This window comes from Lepidochelys kempii, chromosome 4 (assembly GCF_965140265.1).
Source record: "Lepidochelys kempii isolate rLepKem1 chromosome 4, rLepKem1.hap2, whole genome shotgun sequence".
Taxonomy (NCBI): Eukaryota; Metazoa; Chordata; order Testudines; family Cheloniidae; genus Lepidochelys; species Lepidochelys kempii.
The window spans coordinates 117,003,726-117,028,023 of NC_133259.1; the positions used below are offsets into that span (position 1 = coordinate 117,003,726).

General features: G+C 43.3%; 1 protein-coding gene across 10 annotated transcripts in view; it reads left to right on the forward strand.

The window, feature by feature from the left end:
* KIAA0232 (KIAA0232 ortholog) overlaps window positions 1-21,575 on the forward strand; it is a 103,180-nt gene extending 81,605 nt beyond the window's left edge. For all 10 annotated transcript variants that reach the window (XM_073342576.1, XM_073342571.1, XM_073342577.1 and 7 more), the window contains 3 exons: window positions 14,571-14,679; window positions 17,869-17,966; window positions 18,933-21,575. In XM_073342576.1, the coding sequence (XP_073198677.1) occupies window positions 14,571-14,679; window positions 17,869-17,966; window positions 18,933-19,112 (387 nt within the window). In that variant the 3' untranslated portion in view covers window positions 19,113-21,575. The remainder of the gene's footprint in view (window positions 1-14,570; window positions 14,680-17,868; window positions 17,967-18,932) is intronic.
* The last annotated feature ends 2,723 nt before the right edge of the window (window positions 21,576-24,298 follow it).

Sequence of the window (24,298 nt, forward strand, 5' to 3'; positions counted from 1 at the left end):
TCTGTAGTCACCACTAATATACTCTCAAGTTTCTTTTTTTCCCCTGCATGTGGAATGACAGGATGACAGCACAAGTTGAATTCTCATGAGCACAGTTCAGACTGCTGGAATATCACTCCCTTTGCCCCAATCTTGCGACAGGAGTCACCAAGATTGTAACTACACTTCCTACATCTGTTTGGAGTAGAAATGCTGGAATATCATACATAACCCCCCCCCCACCTCCGGTGGAGAGAACCACTAGGCTCTTTATTCCCGTCATTTTTCTTCCCTGCCCATCCATCCATCCATCCATCCATCCAAAGCATGCATGTCCTTGATAAGGAACTTTCCTGCATCAATTCCCCTGCTCAGTACATGGTGCCTGGTGCCAGATAATCACAGTGCTTAGTAAGAACCTTTGGCTTGAGCTGCTAGTTGAAATTATCCAGTGATGTCTTTCCTCCCTAATCTTCATGCTTTGGGGGAACACCAAGGGGCTTCCCACTCTTGGATCTGCTTCTATCACACAGCCAGGTGGGAACTCTCTATAGCTACAAAGTTCTAAGCAGCTGAGCCATATGAAGCTCTAAATCACAGTCATTTGATTCATTGCTTTAGAATATAGAGTGCAGCCTAAAGTTAGCTCCTTCCTAAAGTGGAAAGAGGAACCTTGTTGCAGCTTCAACTGTGGAGAGGCTGTGGGCCAGGTCCCCAGGAGTAGCTCTTCCAACTCAGAACAGGTTGTTAAAGGGCTTATTCCTTCACCCACTTACTTCCCTGGTCCTTCTCGCATGAAGAGAGAGTAACAATACCCGAAGTCCAAAGGTGCAAACAATTCGATGTTTATTGGGGTGAACTTCCAGCAAGCATGATTCCAGTTTCCTTCGTTAGTATCCTCCTTCCCAGCTCTGACACCACAGAGCCTTACACCTGTGTCCCTGTTCCCATTCCTACCCTTAGCCAAACATGATTCCAATTTTCTTACCCCCATTCCCTGTTCCCATCTCCCACTTTAGCAAAACATGATTCCAATTTTCTTACCCCCATTCCCTGTTCCTATCACATACACCCACATGCCCACCCCCACCCACCCCCAGTCACTTCCTCATTGACTGCAGACTATATAGTAAAACTTGAGTTCTGCTTAGCTGTACCTTAACCAATCATTTTCCTGAAATTTAACTAACCAATCCTAACATATTGTAACATGATTATGTAACCAATTATATCCCACCACCTTAATTAGTTTACACCCAGCAAAATTAATTATACAGTAGACAGGAACAATCACAGAACCAGACAGAGATTATACAGACAAACAATAGCAAAGTGGGAACTATAATGACAAAACAATACAGAAGTGAGGATTTCACATCCCAGCTATTGATAAGTGAGTTCTTGCCAGACAGGATGCATCAAACTAAGTTTCCTTTTACATTTTCTAGGCACTTCCCTTTCTCTGGAGGTGATAGGAATACAGGACAGGATTGTATTCCTAACAGCCGAATAGCACCTTATTTCAGTGTGACTAGTTTGGAATGTGAGGATGTGACTGTTTGCTTCCCAGCTTATGGCTGCCTCTGCTGCTTAGCCAAAGGCCTTAGCCTAAGAACAGGGCCTCAGACTGTCATAGTAAGAGAAGGCCCTTACACCAGCAGGCGGTGATTTTGATTCTTTCTTTTATACCTCTATCACTAGCCAAGTGATAAGAATACACCTAAATTCTTAGAGTATAGGCCTTTACAGACAGGCCTGAATATCTATATCCTAACACAGGTCAAGAGGATAGGGAAATAAGAGGCTTTACAACTCCCTGATTGTTTCCTGGGTGTAGTTTAAAGCAGTCTCTGGTCTTCTCTAAGTTACACCGCTGGGTTGTGTTGAAATCAGTGTGCCAGTCCTGTACCATCTGAGGATTCTTGCACATTGAGAGAATCATTGGGTAGTTAAGATGAATTTACAATGGACTTACAAAAATGGCTCATCAGAGGCCATGTCTTGACCCTGTTTCTTTTTAACAAGAAGTCTTTTTAAATAAATTATTTTTTTTTTTAAGTTGAGTAGAGCAGGAGAACAAGGTGCCATAGGCAGAATACCTGGGGATTGTTACAGAAAGCTTAAAACTTTCACTCTAAGTCCATTAGTAAGAGAATAGAGTTCTAAGAACTGAAGCAAACTTTTTGATGACCTAGACTATTTAGTAAACTCTAATGAGTGTAGAGGACTACTATGAATTCTATTAAATGTATAAACTCCATATTGCTAAGTCTTCTGTGAAATGGATTTGTTTTATTTAGGGGTTGGAATTATTTTATTTGGTTTGATTTTATTTAGTACTCATGAAACTGAAAATTCTAGAGCTGGGATGACTCAGGCATTTGGCGGGCAGGGCTCCCAATACATGTGAATATTATTGGTAATACAGTTCTTCTTCAAGTGGCTCTGCATATTGCCACTTACGGGTAATGCATTGCCTGGTGCTGCCTAACAGTAGAACCTTTGCCAAGCAGTGCCCATTATAGCGCATGTGCACCCCCTCCTACCTCTCTGTTCAGCATTTCCAAACATTCTGAGGGAGTGGAGGGGAAAGGAAAATTAGTGGATCCCTGGACTCATGGAGTGAGGAATAGCTTTGGTTTTCTTGGATTTAGTTTAGCTTAGCCCTTTGGCCAAATTAAAAGCCAAAAACAATAGAAGAAACAAAAATCGAACAACCTACATTTCCAGATAAACAATTTCTGAGAGTCAGAGGGAGACTGCCATCCAGCCGGAGAACTTACACATGACTGCAGCCTGTTCAGGAGAGAGAGATGACTTTGTCAACCCTGGGAAACAGGAGATGATAGAGACAACCTTTCCTGTTACCTAGATTACTCTGAAAAGCTAGAAGACTCTTCAGGTGCACTACTCCTTTTGACTGAGACTAAACAAGAGGGCAGGAGAATGTCTCCTCCCTAACTTTCACCCTGGGAGGATACCACTATCCTTGAATTTTTTATTTTTTTTTACTCGGAAGGCTGTGGTTTTAATCCATTTATTTCATACATCTGCATACGCTCCTGGGCAGAAATGTGAAATAACAATAAAGTAATAAATAAAAGGTCCCTTGCATTGTATCTAGAGTGGACTAAAGCTCCTAAAATGTCCATGATGCTCTACTGCTTTTGACCTTGGATCAGAAGGCTTTGAAACAACCATGGCTGACTTGATTGCATTTTTTTTATTGCTTCTTGGCAGGCTTTCAGCTTCTAGGTCATGTTAAGATACATTCTGTCCAAGGCACGCGTACTTCTGAAAACAGCCTGAGGTCTGTTCCAATTCAAGAGAGATACAATACAGCCAAACAGTTATCTTTGATATACAAGATGGGATTACCTGAGTTTGGTCTCCTGCTACAACTCCAGCCTTGGTTGTTCAAGTAGCTTGAACTGACCCCTGTCCAGATTAGGTTGATTATGTTCATCTATAATAGACTGGACTGGATTTTGAATGTGTAGTGAACACTTACATGTGAGTAAATTTACAGAAAGGACAAGTGTATCCTCAGAATCTAACACAATAATCAAATATCTGCATTCATTTTTTTTCACGTCTGCTTCTGTCTCAAGTTTTGCTTGAAGTATCTTGCATATACTGGCCAAATTTAGGAAATAAAATGGCTTTCTTTTTCAACTTCTCTCTGCTACTTCTGGCAGTTGCGCTTTCATTTATTCAGCCCCAGGGTTTTAGCTTTGATAATTCCAGGTTTACTGTTGGAACATCCAGCAGAAATAATATGTAAGTGTGCTTTCATAATCAATATAAGGGCCTAGTCCTCCTCAGCTTTATATTGGTCAGTCTCTTTTACTCCGTAATATCCTTGCAAAAGCTAAGCGTGGAAGAATCCAAGCTTTGGTTCTTAGCATGTCTATCAAATATCAGCTTAATCTCTTACAAGATTACAACTAAATCCTATCCAGGTCTGTTAACTGATTGTGCAGTTTACATGTGGTATTCATTGGGCTGCCAGTTAGTCATAGTAGAAAAATGTAGAGTTGGATACAATCCTTACTGTAGCAAGTGTGGAACATTCTATGCAAGCAAAAGCAGGAATGTGTGTGTGAGAGAGAGAGATGGATTGAAAACTCAGTCTCTGAAGGAAGAGGAAAGCCAATTCACAGCAATGAAGGAAAGGTAGAAACAACAGTTATTGTACTGGTCTTCTACACCTCTTAAAATAATTGATATTTATATAGTTGTTTACCTGGCGTCAGGGCAGCAGAGTTCAAACTGCTGAGCAGAGTGGTCAGGATGGGCATTGTGGGACGCTGTCTGGAGACCAATTAGTGCGCTAAAATCAAGCATGGTGTCTACACTAGCACTATGGGCGCTAAAGCCTCAGCGCAAAAAGCCTTATGACTCATCGGGGTGGTTTTATTACAGCGCTGTAACTGAGGAGTTTCGGCACAAAAAGTGGCTTTGCAGTGTGTATGCCTCTGCTGTTTGGTCGCCAAAAGCTGCGTTTTGACGAAAAAACTTGCAAGTATAGACCAGGCCTTAGACCTGGTCTGTACTACAGTATTGTTGACAAAATTCAGGTTTGTCGACAGAACACTGGAGGTGTATACACTGCAATGCTCCTTGTCGACAAAACTCTCCTGCTTTGCCAACAAAATAAAACCACCTTGATGAGAGGCATAGCGCTTTTTGTGGCAAAGTTATATCAACAAAGTGTTGCTGTAGGCACTGTGTTTGGTTATGTCTTTGTAAATGGCCTCCAGGTGGTGTCCCACAATGTCCATCTTGACCGCTCTGGTCAACAGTTTGAACTCTGCTGCTCTGCACCCAGGTACACAGGCATCTGCCCCCTCCCCCTTTAAAGACACAGGATTTTTTGAAATGCCACTTGCTGTTTGCTCGGCATGTAGAACTCACATTGCATCTTCCCAGCTGACTACGGCAGCTCAACGCAGCAAACGCTCGCCCGCTTGGAGCACATCTGAGTTGTTGGTTCTGCTGGCACTGTGGGGAGAGGAGGCTGTGCAGTCCCAGCTCTGCTCCAGCTGTAGGAACTTAGATATCTATGGTCAGGTTTCTCATGGCTTGTTGGAGAAGGGCCATGAAGGGGACGTGGAGCAGTGCTGTGCGAAGATAAAGGAGCTGAAGCAGACATTCTAGGAGGCAAACTGTCACTCTGGTGCTGCGCCGAAGACCTGCTGCTTCTGTAAGGAGCTGGATGCCATCCTTGGAGGCAACCCCACCTCCACCACTAGGAGCCCTGTGGATACTTCATCCGGGCTGGAGGCAGTGGACAGTGGGATCAACCCCAAGCCTATGTTTCTCAAGATGCATGCATCATGCACCTTCCCCAACCACCCTATTGATGTCAGTGAAACACCCACAATGATCCATAAGTACCTGCAATACCATAGAGAAGTAACCCTTTCTAGTGATGTACTCTGTTACAAGATGGTGCGGGGCCAAAATTGGAAAATGCATGTCATCTATTGCCCTGCCATGGTTAGGGAATCTCATTGGTGGAAAGCCATCCAATTTTTCATGCACATTGCCCAGAGTCACAGTGCTGCGTAGCAGGATGCAGTTAATGGCCTTTCACACTTGGGTTAATGCAGCCCCAACAGTTGACTTCCTGACTCCAAACTGATTTGCGACCAAGCGTTAGCAGTCTGGAGTCGCCAGTTTCTACACAGTGATCACCAGTGAGAGGGCAGTTCTCATTTTGGTGTCCTGGTGCTGCAGTGCTGGGGCAAGCTCCGCACATGGTTCCTGGAAGGTGGCTTTCTGTATCCGAAAGTTCTGCAGCCACTGCTCATCATCCCAGACCTGAATAATGATGTGATCTCACCAGTCACTGCTTGTTTCCTGAGCCCAAAAGTGATGGTCTACCGTGTTCAATTGCTCTGTGAATGCCAAAAGTTATCTGGCATTGTTTCTTTCCACAGCACGCAGCAAGTCAGGCAATTCTAATTCCTGTTCAGATTGGGAGCTCATGATTAAGGCTGAGAGTTTGTCACAGAGGTCATGGAAGTCACAGTTTCTGTGACTTTCTGGGACCTCCGTGACTTCTCTCAGTGCGGCTGGCCTTGGGGGGCAGCCCTTGGGCCAGCCGCACTAGCCGCTGCTGGGGCAGTCTCGTGCCACTGTGCCGCCCCCCCAGCAGCAGCAGAAGGTATGGGAGGGGTGAGGGCTCTGGGAGCGCTTTCCATGGGGGCTCCCCAGAAGCGGTGACATGTCCCTCCCTCAGCTCCTAGCTCCGTGCACTGCCTCTGCCTCCAGGCACCGCCCCCGCAGCTCCCATTGGCCATGGTTCCCGGTCAATGGGAGCTACGGGAGCAGCACACGTTGCTAGGAGCTGAGGGAGGGACATGTCGCTGCTTCTGGGGAAACACGACGAGCCGGGCCGGGAGCCTGCCAGCCCCGCTAACCCACCCCCCTTCTCTGCAGCACCAGCAGGGGTCCCAGGCCACCTCCTCCCCAAGATTTAGTCGGGTATATAGTAAAAGTCATGGACCATGAGTTTTTGTTTACTGCCCATGACCTGTCCATGACTTTTACTAAAAATACACAGGATTAAAATGTAGCCTTACTCATGATATAGTGCATGACCATCTGTGATGTGTTCATAACAGTAACTACAACAGTAGAGCGCAGTGTGGGATCCATCCTTTCAGACAGAGATGGTGGGCGTGCAGTAAACAGAGGCCATTGAAAAATGTTGTGAAATGCAGTCGGAAGCCCATGGAATGCTGGGACAGAAAGAACTGCATCATGGGACATGCCCATGATGCACTGCGATCCACTCCACCTTCCCACAAATCCTAGCTGCAAAATGTGGCGAGTACCACAATGGGATAGCTACCTGTAGTTCATTGCTATCAGTGTCAATGCTAGAACACCATCTGTGGATGTGTTCTGCCAGCAGAGGGCGCTTAGTATGAACATGCATAAGCATTGTAATTATACTGGTTTCTGATTGTCGGCTTAACTTGTGTCGACAAAACTCTCTAGTGTAGACAAGACCTCAGTATGTTTCCCAGACCTGAAGAAGAGCTCTGTGTAAGCTTGACAGAAGTTGGTCCAATAAAAGAAATTACCTCACCCACCTTGTCTCTCTAATTTACTATTACTACTCAATCTAAATGGCAACAAATCTTTTTCATGAGAATGTGGTCCTGCAGACGCTTCTGCGTACAGTACTTTCTTGTGTGAGTAGTTCTGTTGATTTCAGTAGGAATATACACTCAGTAGTAAGTATTCCTCTTTGAGTGTTTGCTCATGTCCATTCCATGTCAGGTGTGTGTGCTTGCCACATGTACTGGTGCTGGAAGTTTTCCCCCAGTGGTATCCATAGAGCCAGCTCTAGCGCCTTCCGAAGTTGCACGCCTATGTGCCAGTATAAAAGGCGCCGCTGGCCCGCCCCCACCCTTCAGTTCCTTCTTACCACCAGTGATGGTGCTGAAATGTCCATACCAGTGGTCTTTCCTATCTTTTTTCAATAGTGATTTTAGTGTATATAGTTACTTCAGTGTAAGTTATAGATAGTCCCCGAGGGACTTAGCCCAGGGATGGGGCATGCCCCGGTCCCCAGGCTTCAAGCTGTGCAAGAAGCCCGTGCCTGTCAGTGATCCCCATCTGGGAAGACCCCATACGTGACAAATGCAGGATCTGTAAAGGATTCAAACAGTGCACTAAGAAAGAGTGGGACAGCAGACTTAGAGCGCTTCTGCTGGAGTCAGCCTTCACACCGGCCTCCGAGCAAACCTGCTCAGACTTGGCACCGAGTACATTGGCGTCTGTAAGGCGTGCCCCTTCACCATCGACCTCCTCACGGCATTCATCCCGGTCTCCGGTACCTGCCAAGAGACATAAGACGCATACAGGAAGAGGGCACGTCCCAGTATCCTGCAAGGGGAAGGTGGGGGATGAGCCGAGACCTGTGCTGGGCTGTTTATCTTTCCCAGAACTTGTTGAGGCAACAGCCACATCCAGCAGACTGCCAAGCATGTCCCAGGACCTGTCTCTGACCCCTGGGAGCAGTAGGGGTGTCCAACACCTGACAGTACCGTCTATGCCCGAGGCATTTCAAGCAGCCAAGGACATTGTTCCCTTGCTGGTGATGCTGACACCTTATGAAGGGCGGTCCTGGGACCTCCCATTGGTACTGTGGGTGGTGGTCTTGTCTAGAGGCAAGCTGGTGATGGGGCCCCTGCAGCGATCCCCATCCCCACGGCACCGCGCTGGTCACCAGAGTCTCATCAGTGATCGCTAGAGCCACGCAATCAGTTTTCAGAGACCCGATACTGCTCGCTGAGTTCTTGGCATCAGTTCCTCCACAGTGGTCCCCAGAGGCACACCGCCGGTCCCAGGAGTGCTGCCACCGATTCCCTGAGCAGTGTCATTGGTCGCCAGACATATGGCATCGCTTCATGGAACCGCTATACTCCTCCCCAAGCACTAAACACCAGGCCTCTCAATACTGTGACGAAGCAGAGACAGCAGCAGCACCGCCCTGGTCACCATGGGAGGACCCTTGCTCTGAGGGCGAGGAGATTGTTATGCCCAAGAGCAAGGTGTACCCTGCATTGCCAGTGGTTTTCTCCAGGCCTGTTAGCAAGCGCATGGCCACAAGGTTCTGGATCCCCTGGGGATTTCTCCCTACCCTGGGATTCCAGGTACAACGCTCAGTCTCTGGGGCCTCAGAAAGGTGGTCAGCAACGGTATACCGCCTGCTTCCTGACTCAGACGAAGGTCCAAGGTGCCCAAGCGCCTCCACTAGCCTCGGACAAGGCCGCCCTGACTGGGGAAGTGGAATTGGTACCTCCCCCCCATTCTGGCCTCTTCCTCACCCGATGAGGCAGTGGTGGGACCATCTCACTCAGTTCCACAGGAGGACTTTAAGGCACACCAAGAATTACTTAAGCGTGTGGCCTCAAACTTGGGCTTAGAAGCGGAGAAACTAAAGGAGCCCACGGACACCCTGTTTGATATTTTGGCAGCAGCGTCCCCATTGAAGGTTGTCCTTCCCATCCATGAGGGAGTCCTGAAACTTGTCAAGGCCTTATGGCAGACCTCCTCCTCTCTGCCCCCTATTTCTAAGCGCACAGAGAGAAAGTACTATGTTCCTGCCAAGGGCTTTGACTGTCTGTACTCTCATCCCTCCCCTGGGTCCTTAGTAGTTACAGCTGCCAATGAGAGAGAGAGACTAGGTCAAACCAGTTCAACCCCCCAAAAAAGGAGGCAAAGAGGCTAGATCTTTTTGGCAGAAAAGTTTATTAGACTGCCAACTGCGCATATTGAATCACCAAGCTTTGCTGGGGCGATATGATTACAATGTGTGGCACTCTATGGCCAAGTTTGCTGATTCTCTGCCGCAGGAGTCTAAACAGGAGTTCTTGGCTGTACTTGACAAGAGCAAGACTGTAGCCAGGGCCTCCCTCCAGGCAGCCTCAGATGCTGCTGACTAAGCAGTTGGAACAAGACCATTGGCCATATCCATGAGACTGGCATCGTGACTGCAGTCATCTGGCCTGTCTGAGGAGATCCAACCATCCATCAGGACCTCCCCTTACATAGATCAGCTGTGTTTTTAGAACAAACTGACAGCAGGCTGCACAGACTAAAAAGATTCTAGGGCCACATTACGCTCCCTGGACCTTTACATTCCCACAGCCTCAAGGAAACATTTCAGGTCTCAACAGCCTCAAGAGATTCAGGGGCCAGGCCAGGCTTGAGCCCTATAGAAAGGAGGACAGGGGCTACAAGCGCTGCCAGGGCCAACCACCGGCCACATCGACCCAATCAGGCTCTAGCTGCCACCCTCCTGGGGAAAAAGCAGGAATTTTGAGGGTGCACCCAAGAGCAACCTCCCAGTCTAAACCCAGGATCCAACCCCCCACCCCCTCTTATTTTCAGACTGCCTATTGCCCTCCCTTCCTGCTTAGACTGTTATAACATCAGACCAGTGGCGTATACCCTCCAATTTATTTCCATTCCTCCTTCCCACCCTATATCTCCATCCCTTTTCAGGGACTCTTCTCACGAGCAACTCCTTGTCTAGGAGGTGCAAGCCCTTCTATGGGTGGGGGCCATAGAGGAAGTTCCCAAAGAACTAAGAGGGAAAGGCTTTTACTTCTGCAACTTCCTGATACCGAAGGCCAAAGGGGGTGTCCGACTCATCTTAGGCCTACGAGGCCTCAACAAATACCTCAAGAAATTGAAGTTTTGCATGGTCTCTCTGGCCTCCATTATCCCTTCCCTGGATCCTGGGAACTGGTACGCCACCCTTGACTTAAAGGACGCATACTTCCACTTTTTTATGTTCCATGGCCACGGAAGGTTTCTACGGTTTGTGGTTGGAATGACTCGCTACCAGTTTGCAGTGCTCCTGTTTGGTCTACAGCACCAACAGTGTTTACAAAATGTATGGCAGTAGTCGCAGCCTACTTCAAACGTTAGGGTATTCAGATCTACCTGTACCTTGACAATTCGCTCATCAAGAGTCACTCGAGGGCACAAGTCCAACGCGGCGTCGTAGTACTATGAGCCACCTGCCAAGTGTTGGGCCTGTTAATAAATGAACACTAGTCCCGGTACAAAGAATAGAGTTTATCGAAGCAGTCCTTGACTCTACCCAAGCCAGAGCTTTCCTACCAGAAACCAGATTCCCAGGGATGTCAGATCTGATTGCCCGAGTCACGACTTACCCACTCACCACAGCCCAAGAATGCCTCAGACTTCTGGGGCACATGGCAGCGTGCACCTATGTAATACAGTATGCAAGGCTACATCTCAGACCCCTACAGATGTGGCTGGCGTCAGTCTACTCTTCAGGCAAACATCACTTGGACCTCACAATACCACCGCAAATTCTTACCTCCCTAGCATGGTCAAACCCGCACCATGTGACAGAAGGGGTTCCACTTGCGACTCCATATCCCTGGTGTCTGATGCCTTGGACTTGTGGGCAGCCCACCTCGGTACACTCAGGACCCAGGGCCTATGGTCCCAAGAGGAGCTGTTGTTGCATATAAACGTCAGGGAACTCAGAGCCACCCATCTGGCTTGCGAAGTGTTCCTTCCCCAACTGTGAGACAAAGTAGTGCAGGTGTTTGTGGACAACACAGCATCGACATTCTATGTCAACAAGCAAGGGGGAGCACAGTCATCTGCTCTCTGCCAAAAAGTCCTTCACCTGTGGGACTTCTGTATCCAACATGCTATCCATCTTGAAGCCTCACATCGCCTGGGGGTCCAGAACACTTTAGCAGGTTGCCTCAGCAGGTCATTCTTTTCACTCCACTCTCCACCTGGATGTCACTGGGACATCTTCCAGAAGTGGGGAACTCCCCAGCTGGACTTATTTGCTACCAAACAAAACAGAAAATGTCATGGGTTTTGTTCTCTTCCCGACCTCAACAGGGGCTCGCTTTCACAAGCCTTTCTCCTGTCATGCATAGGCAACCTGTTGTACGCCTTTCCACCAATGCCTCTCATCAACAAGGCTCTTCTGAAGATCAAGAGGGACAGGGCATGAGTCATCATGATACCCCTGGCATGGCCTCACCAATACTGGTTTGGCATGCTTGTGGACGCTTCCAAACAGCCCGAACCTGCTCTCGCAGGACCACGAACCATTGCTGCACCCGAACCTTGCCTCCCTGCACCTGACAGCATGGATGCTGCATGGCTAAGCCTCAAGGAGCAGGCTTGCTCCAGACATGTCCAACTTGTTCCTTTAGAAAGTAGAAAACCCTCTACCAGGACTACTTACCTGGCTAAGTGGAAGCGCTTCCCCTGCTGGGCATCTGAATGGAACCTCTCTTCGTTTGTCATCTTTACAATCCATCTGAGAATATCTGTTCCATCTAAAGCACCAAGATTTGGCACTCTCATCGATCAGGGTACACCTGGCAGCCTTCCACTCTCACATCCAGAGCAGATCAGTCTTCTTGCAGGCAGTGATGATCAGATTTCTCAAGGGCCTGGAAAGACTCCACTGGTCCGTGATCTGGTCCCCCCAATGAGACCTCAGTTTAGTCCTATCTAGGCTCACTGGGCCTCCTTTCGAGCCATCGACATCCTGATCACTTCTGGATCTATCATGAAAGGTTGCTTTCCTCATAGTGATCACTTCTGCGAGATGGGTCTCTGAGATAGTCTTTAACCTTAGAACACCCTTAAACAGTGTTCTATAAGGACATGGTTCAGCTGCACCTCTACCCAGCCTTCATGCCAAAGGTGGTATTGCAGTTTCATGTCAATCAGGATATTCTCCTGCCGGTGTTCTTCCCAAAGCCACAGAACTTCAACGAGGAGAGGCATTTGCATGCTCTGGATGTCGGACATGCCCTGGATTTCTACCTTGAGCGAATCAAGCCTTTCCGTAGGTCATCTCAGCTTTTCATTGCAGAGGCTGACAGGATGAAGGGACTCCTGGTGTCTTCTCAGAGTATTTTGTCCTGGATCACCACCCATGAGTAGGCAAAGGTCATACCTTCGCCAATAATGATAGCTCATTCAACAAGAGCACAGGCTTCATCAGCAGCATTCCTGGCTCATGTTCCAATCCAGGACATCTGCAGGGCCGCAACGTGGTCGTCTCTCCATACTTTCATGACCCACTATGCCATCACTCATCAGGCCTGAGATGAAGCTGGCTTCGGCAGAGCGGTGTTACAGTCGACCTGTCCATGAACTCCTGGCCCGCCTCCAGAGGCACTGATTGCGAGTCACCTGATGTGGAATGGACATGTGCAAGCACTCGAAGAAGAAAAAATGGTTACCTACCTCTTGTAACTGTTCTTCAAGATGTGTTGCTCATATCCCTTCCTTGACCCACCCTCCTTCCCCTCTGTCGGAGTTCTGACAAGAAAGAATTGAAGGGGAGAACTGAAGGGCCCCTTATACCAGTGCATATGTGTGCAACTCCAGAGGGCACAAGAGCCAGCCCTACAGATACCACAGGGGGAAAAACGTCCAGCACCGGTGCATGTGGCAAGCACAGACCCTTGAGATGGAATGGACATGAGCAACATCTCTCGAAGAACAACAGTTACGAGAGGTAGGTAACTGCTTTTTTCAGGATTAGGCTCCAAATTTGTAATTACCACTTATTGTTATTACCTTTTATTCAGCTGAAGGATGGACAGAGCAACTTGTTCACGTTAGTGAATTTTTTCCTATTTCATGATCTTCAGCTTTACATAAAAGTGGAACCTGGATGTCGAGCCAGTGTTGACGTTAGAAATATGGCTCATATAAAAACTACACAGGCTAACTTCTTGAAAAGGCATTACGTAAGATTCACAAGCTGTCACAAAATACAAATGCTGTTACTACAAATCTGATTACAGAATTGCGGAGTCATGCCTGTTGTGGCAAGCTTTCAGTATCTCAGCCATGTGCATTTGTGCTACAGGAACTAGTCTGTGGTAAACATAAATGAAGCATTAGAATTAAAAAATAAAAATTTGTGACATTTTTATTAATGGATCAAGATTTTTTTTAAACAGAACTGATTTTTTTTAAAGAAAGATGGAGTCGTTGTATAACCAAACTGTCACTAATGAACTCCTTAACAATCTAGATGTCCTTCAGTGTATTCAATTGATGGCACTATTGCTACATCCACTTTTGGAGGCATTAGAGAGCAAACATTAGGAGGCTAAGATCGTGTCTACAATACAGGTTACTTGGGTATAACTTGCATCGCTCAGGGGTGTGAATAATCCACACACCTGAGTGACATAAATTAAATGTGTAGACAGTGCTATGTCGGTAACAAATCTTCTCCCACTGACATAGTTACCATCTCTCAGAGGCAGGAGTTAAGCCACCAGAAGAGCTCTCTCCTGTGAGCTTAAGAGCAGGGGTGGGCAAACTTTTTGGCCCGAGGGTCACATCGGAGTGCAAAACTATATGGAGGGCCAGGTAGGGAAGGCTGTGCCTCCCCAAACAGCCTGGCCCCTGCCCCCCTCAGAACCTCCCACCCATCCAACCCCCCCCCCCACTCCTTGTTCCCTGACCACCCCCTCCTGGGACACCGCCCCCTATCTAACCCCCACTGTCCGCCCCCCCCCCCCCCGCACCTCTGCCCTATCCAATGCCCCCTGCTCCATGTCCTCTGACCGCTCCCTGTCCCCTGACTGTCCCCTGGGACTCCTGGCCCCCTTACCATGCTGCTCAGAGCAGCATATCTGGCAGCCATGCCGACCAGCCGGAGCCAGATGCACTGCCCTGCATGAGCACGGAGCCCTGCAGCGCAGAGTGCTGCCCACGCGGCGGCATAGGTGCGGGGTAGGGAGAACAGCGGGGGAGGGGCTGGGGCCAGCCTCCCTAGCCAGGAGCTCAGGGGCCAGGCAGGATGGGCTGTAGTTTGCCCACCTCTGGCTTACAGTATTTGTGGTGGAGATACTCTAAGTGCTGTAGTGTAGATGTAGACTAAGAAAACCCTTTTCCAGTATAATCAGAAATTGTACCATGTTATTTCCATAGCTTGACAGATTGTTTTCAAGAGAGACCCTTTGCCCTTGGGTGTCAGAGTGCCTTGTTATTTTTGGGATATTAACATATGATTATTGTCTAAACAGTTTCCTATATTGAACACTGATCTGCAAACAACGAGTGGCAGCCAGGAAAAGCAGTCCTGGTGGGAAAAAGCACTCTATTCTCCCCTCTTTCCTGCATCACAGTGTGAAGGTAAGAAGAAGATACCGTTCTTGAACTAAGTGTGTTAAAATTGCTTACTTTACAGATGACCAGAAATAGAACTACCAGCTATACATAAAATTAATTTGTTTTTATTATAAATGCTAATTTGCGGGATAACAGCAACGCGGTCAGATTAAATCACATTTTTAATAAACAGATCTGCTTATCCATATCACTGATAACTTTGGATTTATTTAAAATGAAAATATTTTTAAAAAAATCCTTCTACATTTTATGCCAGTTTGTTCACTCCCCCCCCCCCCCACTTTGGACTATAAAATAGATGTCAGTTTCACTTCTGTTTCTATTTATTTTCTAATTATATTAACACAGTGCTGCAGTGTTTGGATTGCTCACACAAAGGGGAATGCTTTATTTAAAAAAAATAGGGATTTCTTAAAGATCTCTGAGCTGTAAGAACTTGTCTTTTGAAAAACTTACATTTGGGGCCAGAATTGACCTGATACCATCCCTTTAACATACCTGATTTTGAGAGCACTTCACTAAATTTTGGTATGTTTGTCAGACTGGGTATGTTTGTAATAAATTGTCTGACTGGATTTTTAATAAATTCAGACTTTTTTTTCTTTGCTCTAAAATTTTAAAAAACTTTGGATACAATTTGAGATTGCCTAATAGTCAGTTGTACTTATTGTAGACTAAATGGATTCAGCATTTGGGGAAGTAGTGGTAGAGGCCACAATAGTAGCAAGGAGAGAAAGTTAGTTGTCAAGGAAGTAATTGTAATTTGGCCTGAGATGCTGCAACAGAGGGTCTGGCAGGAGGGCCACAAGGCCTTTGTTGACTTGTGGTTGGAGAGGAAAGGTTGCTGATTGATTGCCCTTCATGAAATTGCATATTGAATACGTTATTCAAGGAAAAGATGGTACATCTCTCCTTTTGGGGACTGGATTTGATTTTGGCCTCCATTAATGTGTAAATAAGGTGTAATTTTTTAATGGTGAGTAATTAACCATTGGAACAATTTACAAAGGATTGTGGTGGATTTTCCATCACTGACCATTTTAAAATCAAGATTGGATGTTTTTCCAAAAATCATGCTTTAGGAACTATTTTATTCTATGGCCTATATTATAAAGAAATTCAGACTAGATAATAATAGTCCGTTCTGGCCTCGGAATCTTTGAATTGGGGAAGGAATGGTTAACAATCTTGGGATTTGACAGGGTGTTTGGGGGGCTGCCAAACAGATTCTGGGACCTCCTGTTGGCAGGTGCCTAGTGAAAATACTTGTTCTATAGAGGATCCATTCCCTGATAAACTGGAATTGGAAGCTGATTAGGAGAAAGCATCTCCTCAAGAGGATGGGGCTGGGGCTGCAAATGACTTGTACATCGAGGAGACAACAATGGATGTTGAATGACATGTGAGAGAACTTGGGTTTCTGTTTCTCCTGTAGGAGTGTTGACATCACATAAAGCACCACCACAATTGGCACTTATTGGCAGTTTCTTGGCATGCTCAGGAGAGAAGTTAAGGGATTGAAATAGGCCTGGAGACTGAACTATTCTCCCATTGTTAGTACTAAAAAAAAACAAAAACAAAAACCTCTATGAATACTTTACATTTATTATTTAATATCTTAGGAGTGGTAAGAGAATTTAGTCATTCTGTAATTTTTAATTATATTTTGTAATTCTTAGTAATGTCTCATATTTAAACACTATGTAGCTGAAGTTCTTAAATCAAATTATCTAACATTTTATTGGACTTCTTATAAGAACTTAGAAAAAACAATACTAAATAAGTTGGTTAATTGTTTGTTATTAATTACCAAATATTACTATATATTACTTGCAGAATGCACAAGTTATTTTAGAGAGACAAGGTTGGTGAGTTAATATCTTTTAATGGACCAACTTCTGTTGGTGAGAGAGGCATCTTGTCTCTCTGATATCCTGGGACCGACACGGCTACAACAACACTGCATACTCATTTTTTTTTATTCTAACATTAAATTACTCATTTCAAGTGTTCAATGCCCAGTAGTAAAAAGTCACATTTCAGTATAACTACAGAATTATTGCATAACAGCAAATAAATGGAGTCAGGGAAACAGATAACATAACAGAGCTTAATCTTGAACTACACTGTGCTACAGCATTGTACACATACTAACCAATGCAGCTACAGTTGGACCATCGCTAGCCGAGAACTCCGTTAAGCAACCTTTGCTAGTACAAGTTATGGTCACAGACCTACTTTTCAATTTGTTTGATGAAGATGGTGTCAATCCGTCTAGAGTTCAAAATTTTTTTTAAATATATTAATGTAATTGTGTTAACATAAACATTTTTGGAAAAACCTCTAGCTGTATATGTGGTAACTCCCAGCATTCCTCTAAGTGAAATTTACCTATTTTTCACTGCCACCTTCTGGTGAGCTGTCATACCAACTTTAGTGGTAGAATTTATTTAATCTGAGGAAGAGGGAAGACATAGAAAATATGGGTGAAATCCTGCTTCATTTAAGTCAATGGCAAAACTTCTGTTCCGTTAACTTTAGTGGGGCCAGGATTTCATCCTATCTATATAAAATCTGACATTAGCTCTTACAGAAAGCATTAGCTTTTAAAGAGATCAGTCTTTCACAGAGTAGATAGCTGTACCCAACTATCTATGGTTTTATACATGCAAGACCTACTCTGATAAATTTTGAAGTAACCCCAGTGGACCAAATTGAGATATTAATTAATTAGGTTACAGTAATGCCCAGTGGTTCCAATCAGGATCAGGGCTTTGTTGGGCTAGATTTTTTACAGACAGAGGTAGAACTGGTCCTAAACAGTTTACAATATCAGACATTAAAAATGTATGAAGAAATTTCTAACCAAAATGGGAAAAAGTGATTTAGTCATTTTATAATATGTTACTTTTTACAGGTTTTTAGTAATTAAATTATATTTTTCTCTTTTTAATGTAGTGGTGTCCCTTTGAGGTAAGGTTTGAGGGCACTCTGGTGAGGAGAAACCTGCATTGTACTTCAGTGTTTAAAGCTGTCAAACCAGACCATTTCAGTTAACACACAACTTAGATAAATCTGAAGAAAACTTATTAGATGTTATACATTTTAGTGAAATGTAGATAAACTTGTTTCTTAATGAGATTTTCCTCCTCTTTTTTTGTCTCCTCCATTCTGAAACAAAAACACCTCAAGAATGTTACACAAATGCCAAGGGAGAGAATGGTGTAGGAGAATACCCAGATGTAAAGGAAGTTCCCAACAATGAAGAACATCTTTTAGATTTTAATATGGTGAGTGATTGATTTATTTTTATCCTCTGTCATCACAATATTTGTGGCTGGCCCCAGTTATATTCCAGACTACAAATTCTGATTTTCTCCACATTTTCATTTTGAAGCCACTTTCTTGCCCTGGCATTCTTTGCAAACTCCTCGCTGTACTTACCTGTCTTTTGGCCAAGAGGGTGGAATGTAAGCCCTCTGGGATGATTGTGAATTGATTGGTCAGATTTGCTGGAAGAGTGCTGTATTTTTTCTTCACAGAGCTTACTTCCAGTAACTAGGGTGGGACAGTGTGCTCCTGTGAACCACACAGAGCCACTGTTATGGGGAGTTAACAATATGCATGTTGAACTTTGTGTCCTTCTCGTAAGTCACAAACTACTTATTTGGTGAATGGTGCTTTTGCAGTAGGAGAAAATGCCTTTTGTCCCAGTTATTGCTACATTTCACTTTTGCCAGAGATGATACTCCTCTACTTAGTGAATTGCCCAGTAGGGCATATTATGTAGTGCTGCTAACATCTAGATTTTGCACTCGACATACTCCTGTAAGATCATTGATGCAACTGCAAATACGATGTGTTTCCAGAAGTGCGGCTTGATGCAGACAAACTAGCATGATGTGAGACCTTAAGATTTGGGAATGACTTGGAGAGTCACTCTCCAGTCAGCAGCGATAATAATGTACTCAGAATAAAAATGTGGTTCAGAAATTGGCAAGAGAGTCAGAAATGGAAGACTTCGAATGGAAGGGTGGGTGAAAAAAAATGCTGCCCTCAACCTGGATTTGTCATCACAGCCCAACCCTCGCTATTCACATCTAAGTTAGAAAGGGGAAGTGGGAACTGTAACTCTGAATAACTGTGGCATCTTTCCCCTAACATAAAAAATAAATTATAAAATCTGCCAGCTTATAAATAGACAAATATGTTTTGTTTTCCACTGTACCAAATAAAGTGTCAATTTAAATCCTTAGGTTTCTTCTGTTCATGAAGCAAGGTGTGCAGATGATAGAAATTCTGGAGCAAAACCAAATGGCTTCAGGAAGAAAATATACTCCAGTGATAGCTCCAGCTCTGAAGAGACAGCTTCAGAAGGTGGAAGTGAATGGGCTGATCCTTGTGAGGAGGAGCTTTTTTCTCGAACTCACCTATAAAACTGCAGAATACAACAAATGATTTAAAAGTAACATGAGATGGAAAACTGTCCTTCCTGAGGGTCTGTAGCTCTAAAACAACAACTTGAGTTTCCTCTTCAGTTAACGGATTCAGATATGTATTTATCTTTCTCTTCTTGCTTATTTTATAGTTAGGGACATAACTGTCCTGTTGAATATTTTACTTTCTCCAAACTGTTAAATTCTTGGCTATTTGAACTAGATTAGATTGTGTTGTCAAATCAAGAATGGATGTGCATGTGCTTGTCTTAGTGGTACCACTGCTTTTTTGCATCTTAACTGCAGTTATTGTCATTCGTAACTGTAGCCCTACCACTATTACTATCTTATTAGCATTGCAGTGTCTACAACTACTTCTGCTATTCAGAGACTTTAGCTTTTGGCACATTTAGGATTTGTTCTTTGAGAACAGGGAGATAAATACTAAACACTGTAATCTATCAGTGCCTTTCTGAATGCAGGAGAAAAGCATGAATGACTTGTCCAGTCTTCATTCAGTAACTCTCATAACTTTGAAGTAGGAACAACAGGGTTGTGCTTTAGAGACTTACAGAAACTGTGTTTTCTATCCTATGATTTTCCCCTCCCTCCCCCCATCCTGCAAACCAACACTGAAGATGCTATGGTTTGTAGTCTTCTTGCTAACTGGAAAAGCCAAGGATTTTTGTAGGTATGGAGGCAATGTGGGGTTTTTTTTCTTTTCTTTTTTTTTTTTTTTTTGTCCTTTTTTAGTGACCTGCCATTATAAGGTAGAAGTATTTAAAAAAAAAAATCCCACCAAAACCCCCCAAACCACTGGGGTTATGTGGGGATTGTTGTAAACTTTGTAACAAGTAATAAGGATTTTGTCTTGTTGCAAATTATTGCATTCATGTAACCTGCAAATGCATCCTATATTGAATTTGAGCCTGATGACTAAAACTATCTAAAATGCTCAGAATGTTCAGTGTTTTATATGCAAAAGGTCAGTGCTTCACTTGAAAGAAATCCTGTGGCTGCTGCAGTTAGCTGCTGTTGTGGCTGTAATTTAGTAAATCTTGTAGTTCATTTTGTGTTCCTGAGAGAATGTTAGGGGCAAGTTATGTGTGTGGTGGGTGGGAGGGTGGGAGGGAAGTGATGACTTACAACATACATGTGTGATTGCAGTAGTGATTGTTGCTTTACGTGACTTGCTTTTAAATTTTATTTTGTTAACCTAGAAAGTGAATACATCATCAAGTTGCATCTGTACAAGACTATCAGCTCCTTGTGCTTTTTAATACATTATGCAAAATTTATAAGCCAGGAGGAGCAATATTTGCAAAACTAAACATCCTAAGTTTTTACCAACTAAGTTTTTAAAAAACTAATCTATACAATAGCAGCATGTCTATAACATCAGGAAGTGCAGAGAGTCTAGTACTGACTTGAAAAAGCTTAACCGTTAATTTTGACAGGCAATAAAAACTCCTAAGAATTATAGCTGTTTGAAATATGATCTGAACGGGCTGTGAAATATGTTCTGTGGCAGGGAAGTGAATTGAATAACTGGGTTTTGTTGCCTTTTCTTAATTGATAGTACAAGAATTAAGATCTGCAGTTATAAAACCGTGCAAGGCTGCATGTATCCTTTTTGCTGAAACCCTTACTTAATTGGCTTTGTTTGTTCTTACCAGGAAAATTTTTCTGATCCTGCTATTAAACTACATATTCTTAGGGTTTATATTCATACAACAAATCTTTTGACACTTTAAACTTTTTTAAATTTTTATTTATTTGCAGATTTTGGATAGGTTTTTATGTATTTTACTTTCTTCTGGAGCTTCCTTAAGAGGTTGTGTAGCACCTGCACTGAAAACTATTTATCTGTAAACGTGAAAGTAAAATGAACTTAACATGTAAATTCCTCAAATCACTACAAGGACGAATGGAATAGAGCTTCATTCTAGAATAAAAAAATGACCAAATGAACATATTTCAAACACAATCTTTAGCTCAGTTTATATTTGATAGAGCTGCTTTTTTAGTAAGAAAGGGCTCAAAAACAACAAAGGTGTTGACTTTAATTACATTGTGGTGTAATATTCCAGCACCTTTGGGGAAAAATAAAATGGTATATAATTGAGCTTGGGCAATAACAAATTGTCTGTACTTGTTTCCATAGTTTAATGGCTAAAGCTCTAAAGCTTTCAGTGAGAGAGTTGAGGTGTGGTTTTTAGTTTTTCTGTATGGATAGAGACACAAAAAAGCATTAAAGGTTGGCAAACGCTGAACTGCACTGTGGTATGAAGCGCATTGCATATCCATAGCACTGAAATATCAGTTTTCCATTCCTGGGCTGAAATTTGTTTCTACTGTTTTGCTTCAAGTGGTTGTATTTGTTCTGATTTCATGTACACCAGAGTAACTGATTTTGTTTTCTTGTGGGGTTACTTAACACCAAATAAAAATATAAAAGGACAATTGGATGGCCTGTGTGTATTCTTTTTGGTTTAGTTAAGATATATAATTCTCATTCAAATTTGAACATACAACACTTAGTAATTAAATATTTTGAGGTAGAGGACACAGAGTGCAGATATCTAACTAACACAAGTCCTCTTTCCATCACTATAATGTCTTTCTGCTCTGTCCCTGTGTTTTAGTCTAATTGAGACAAATATGCACTGCATGTGTCATTAAAATCTTTGGACCCTTGAACTTGTCTCAGAAAAAAAAGAAATTTCAGAAGAGATGAACACACATCAGAATTCCTGCCTAATTACTATTGTAGAAAGCATCATACCCTTAGGTTTAAAACAGTGAGAAACCTGTTGTTGAGAGAAGATACTGGATCACTACAAAGAGAATAAGAATAATCAACTGGGAAACACTAATCTAACCTCCCTGATCAGTGAGATTGAGAATTTTTTACATAGCACTGGCGGATGAAAGACAAGTTTTTGTTTCTTCCCCCAACCTAAACTCAGCCATTCAGACTCAGAATATATTTGATTTGTAGAACTATGGTGAATACGATTCTCACTTTTTGAAAATGATTAATCTCAACCACGTGCCTGAAAGTGAAGTAGAAACTTCTCTTGTGTGTCAGCTTGAACTACAGAGCTAGGATTTTTTTTAAATTTATAACTGTGGATATAGGAAATTTAGTTAACACCTAAACTAAATGGCTTCATTTTCACTGATCTCAATAGGGCATATAATACCCATGATCTATAGATTTCCTAAGTTTGTAGCTCTAACACACAGAGCATAATGAAAAGTGTAACTTGGCCCTCCACACAGAATGAGTCTGACTTTCCTGGACTAGACAATGTGGAAATAATACAAAAATACACACTTAGGTATGTGAGACACATCCGTACAAAATTTCTTAGAGAAAAATATTTAATGGATGGTACCTGTTTTGCGGAGTGCCCGTGTCTTGGTCATTTTTTCTCAATTACAATTGTTTTCATCTCTATGTATTTAGATAACTCAGCTCCTAAGTTTCACTTCTTGAAAGGATGGTCATTGCATAATCTTCTGTGGCCACAAAATCAATAGGTTGTGTACTGGAGGTAGATATACTTCAGAGAAAGAATTCCAAACAATTCCCAGAGATTTATCTGTCTGAAGGTCCACTAAAGTCAGTGCCCAGCACATCTAGCAACATTTACCTCTAATTTCAAAGGTTGCAATAATTTCCAAATTGAAACTCTAATCCTAATAATTTCAGACATTAATTGTTCTAGAAATAGTTTTTCTTTGTGATTATAGAGGACTTTTGTTAAACGGATTAAATTGGTCAACCAGGCCTTTTGATCATTATATTTGAATGATTACTACAGATTTCTCAGTCAGCTTCCCCTTCCAGTATGTGATACAAGCAACACCTCTATTTTGCAAGGACAGCAAATTCTATTAGTCATTTTAGTGCCCAGTCAGGTCCATCTGGTTATAGTTGACTTTAATGTGCACTCCCATCAGCTATAATAGTCTTTAGCAGCAAATAAGACTCTTTTCAGTAAACAGCAGTGCTGATGCTTAAATGTTAGTTGCTCTTAAGAAGTGCGTGAAATTCTTTTCTTCCTTTGGAAATGTCAGAAATTATTCTCATATAATTTTAAGTATAATTTTTATACCAAGTGCCTTTGCCAATAGGAAAGGGGTTTTAGAATGTACCTTTTGATCCATGGGACCAAATCAGCCCCACTGTACAAGGTGTGATCCTTAAAATCAAACTCCAGTGAATGAATTTGACCATTAAGGGCTCCCTTCCCTCCAGCTTTTGGATGTCTTTAGCTTGTTTACTTTTTGTCTCAACCTTTCCAGACTACTCTACCCTTCAGGAATCTGATTTGTCTTGCTTACCCCAAGTTTCACATCACTTAAAAACTACTTGCTTACAAAATACAGAAGTGTCACAAGACGCTATTATTGAAAAAAGTGTACTTTCATTTTTACCATGTAATAAAATAAATCAATTGGAATATGAATATTATACTTCCATTTCAGTGTACAGTGTATATAGAGCAATATAAACAAATCGTATGAAATTTTAGTTTGTACAGACTTTGCTAGTGCTTTTTAATGTAGCCTATGATTAAACTAGGCAAATATCTAAATGAGTTGATGTAACCCCTGGAAGACATTTGTGTACTCCTTTAGTATAATTAATAATTTGTATGTATATGACATCTTTCACTGAAAATCTCAAACTGCTTTACAAAGAGGGTAAGGATATTATCTCTGCCTATTGAGCTGCCCCACAGGAGGGTAGGTCTAAGGCACTTGCAAGTTGGGCAACCCCCTTGCTCGGTAAACAAAGAGCTAGGAGTGCTCAGCTCTTTCATTTGCTGGAAAGCCAACTAGGGAGCAGCTCATCCTCATGGCTGTCCTCCCCACAGCCTACTTTGTTTTCTTTCATCCTTGAGGTCACTGGCAAAGCTCATCCCAATTTAGCACAAGTTGTAGAGGCAGTAGAAGTAACTGATGTTGCATCGCTTCCTGCTCTTCTCTGCAGAGGGTGCTGTGTGCATTGGAGACTGAATACAGTTCATTCTCCCTTCAATCCTTCTGTGATAAAGGAGGAAAAAGACTGCAAAAGGAACCTCAGAGACCCAGGGGGAAGGGTGGGGAGAGAGACCCACAGTAGTGATAGAGAGCCTATTCCACCTATGAAATAAGTAGTAGTTTTCAAGCTT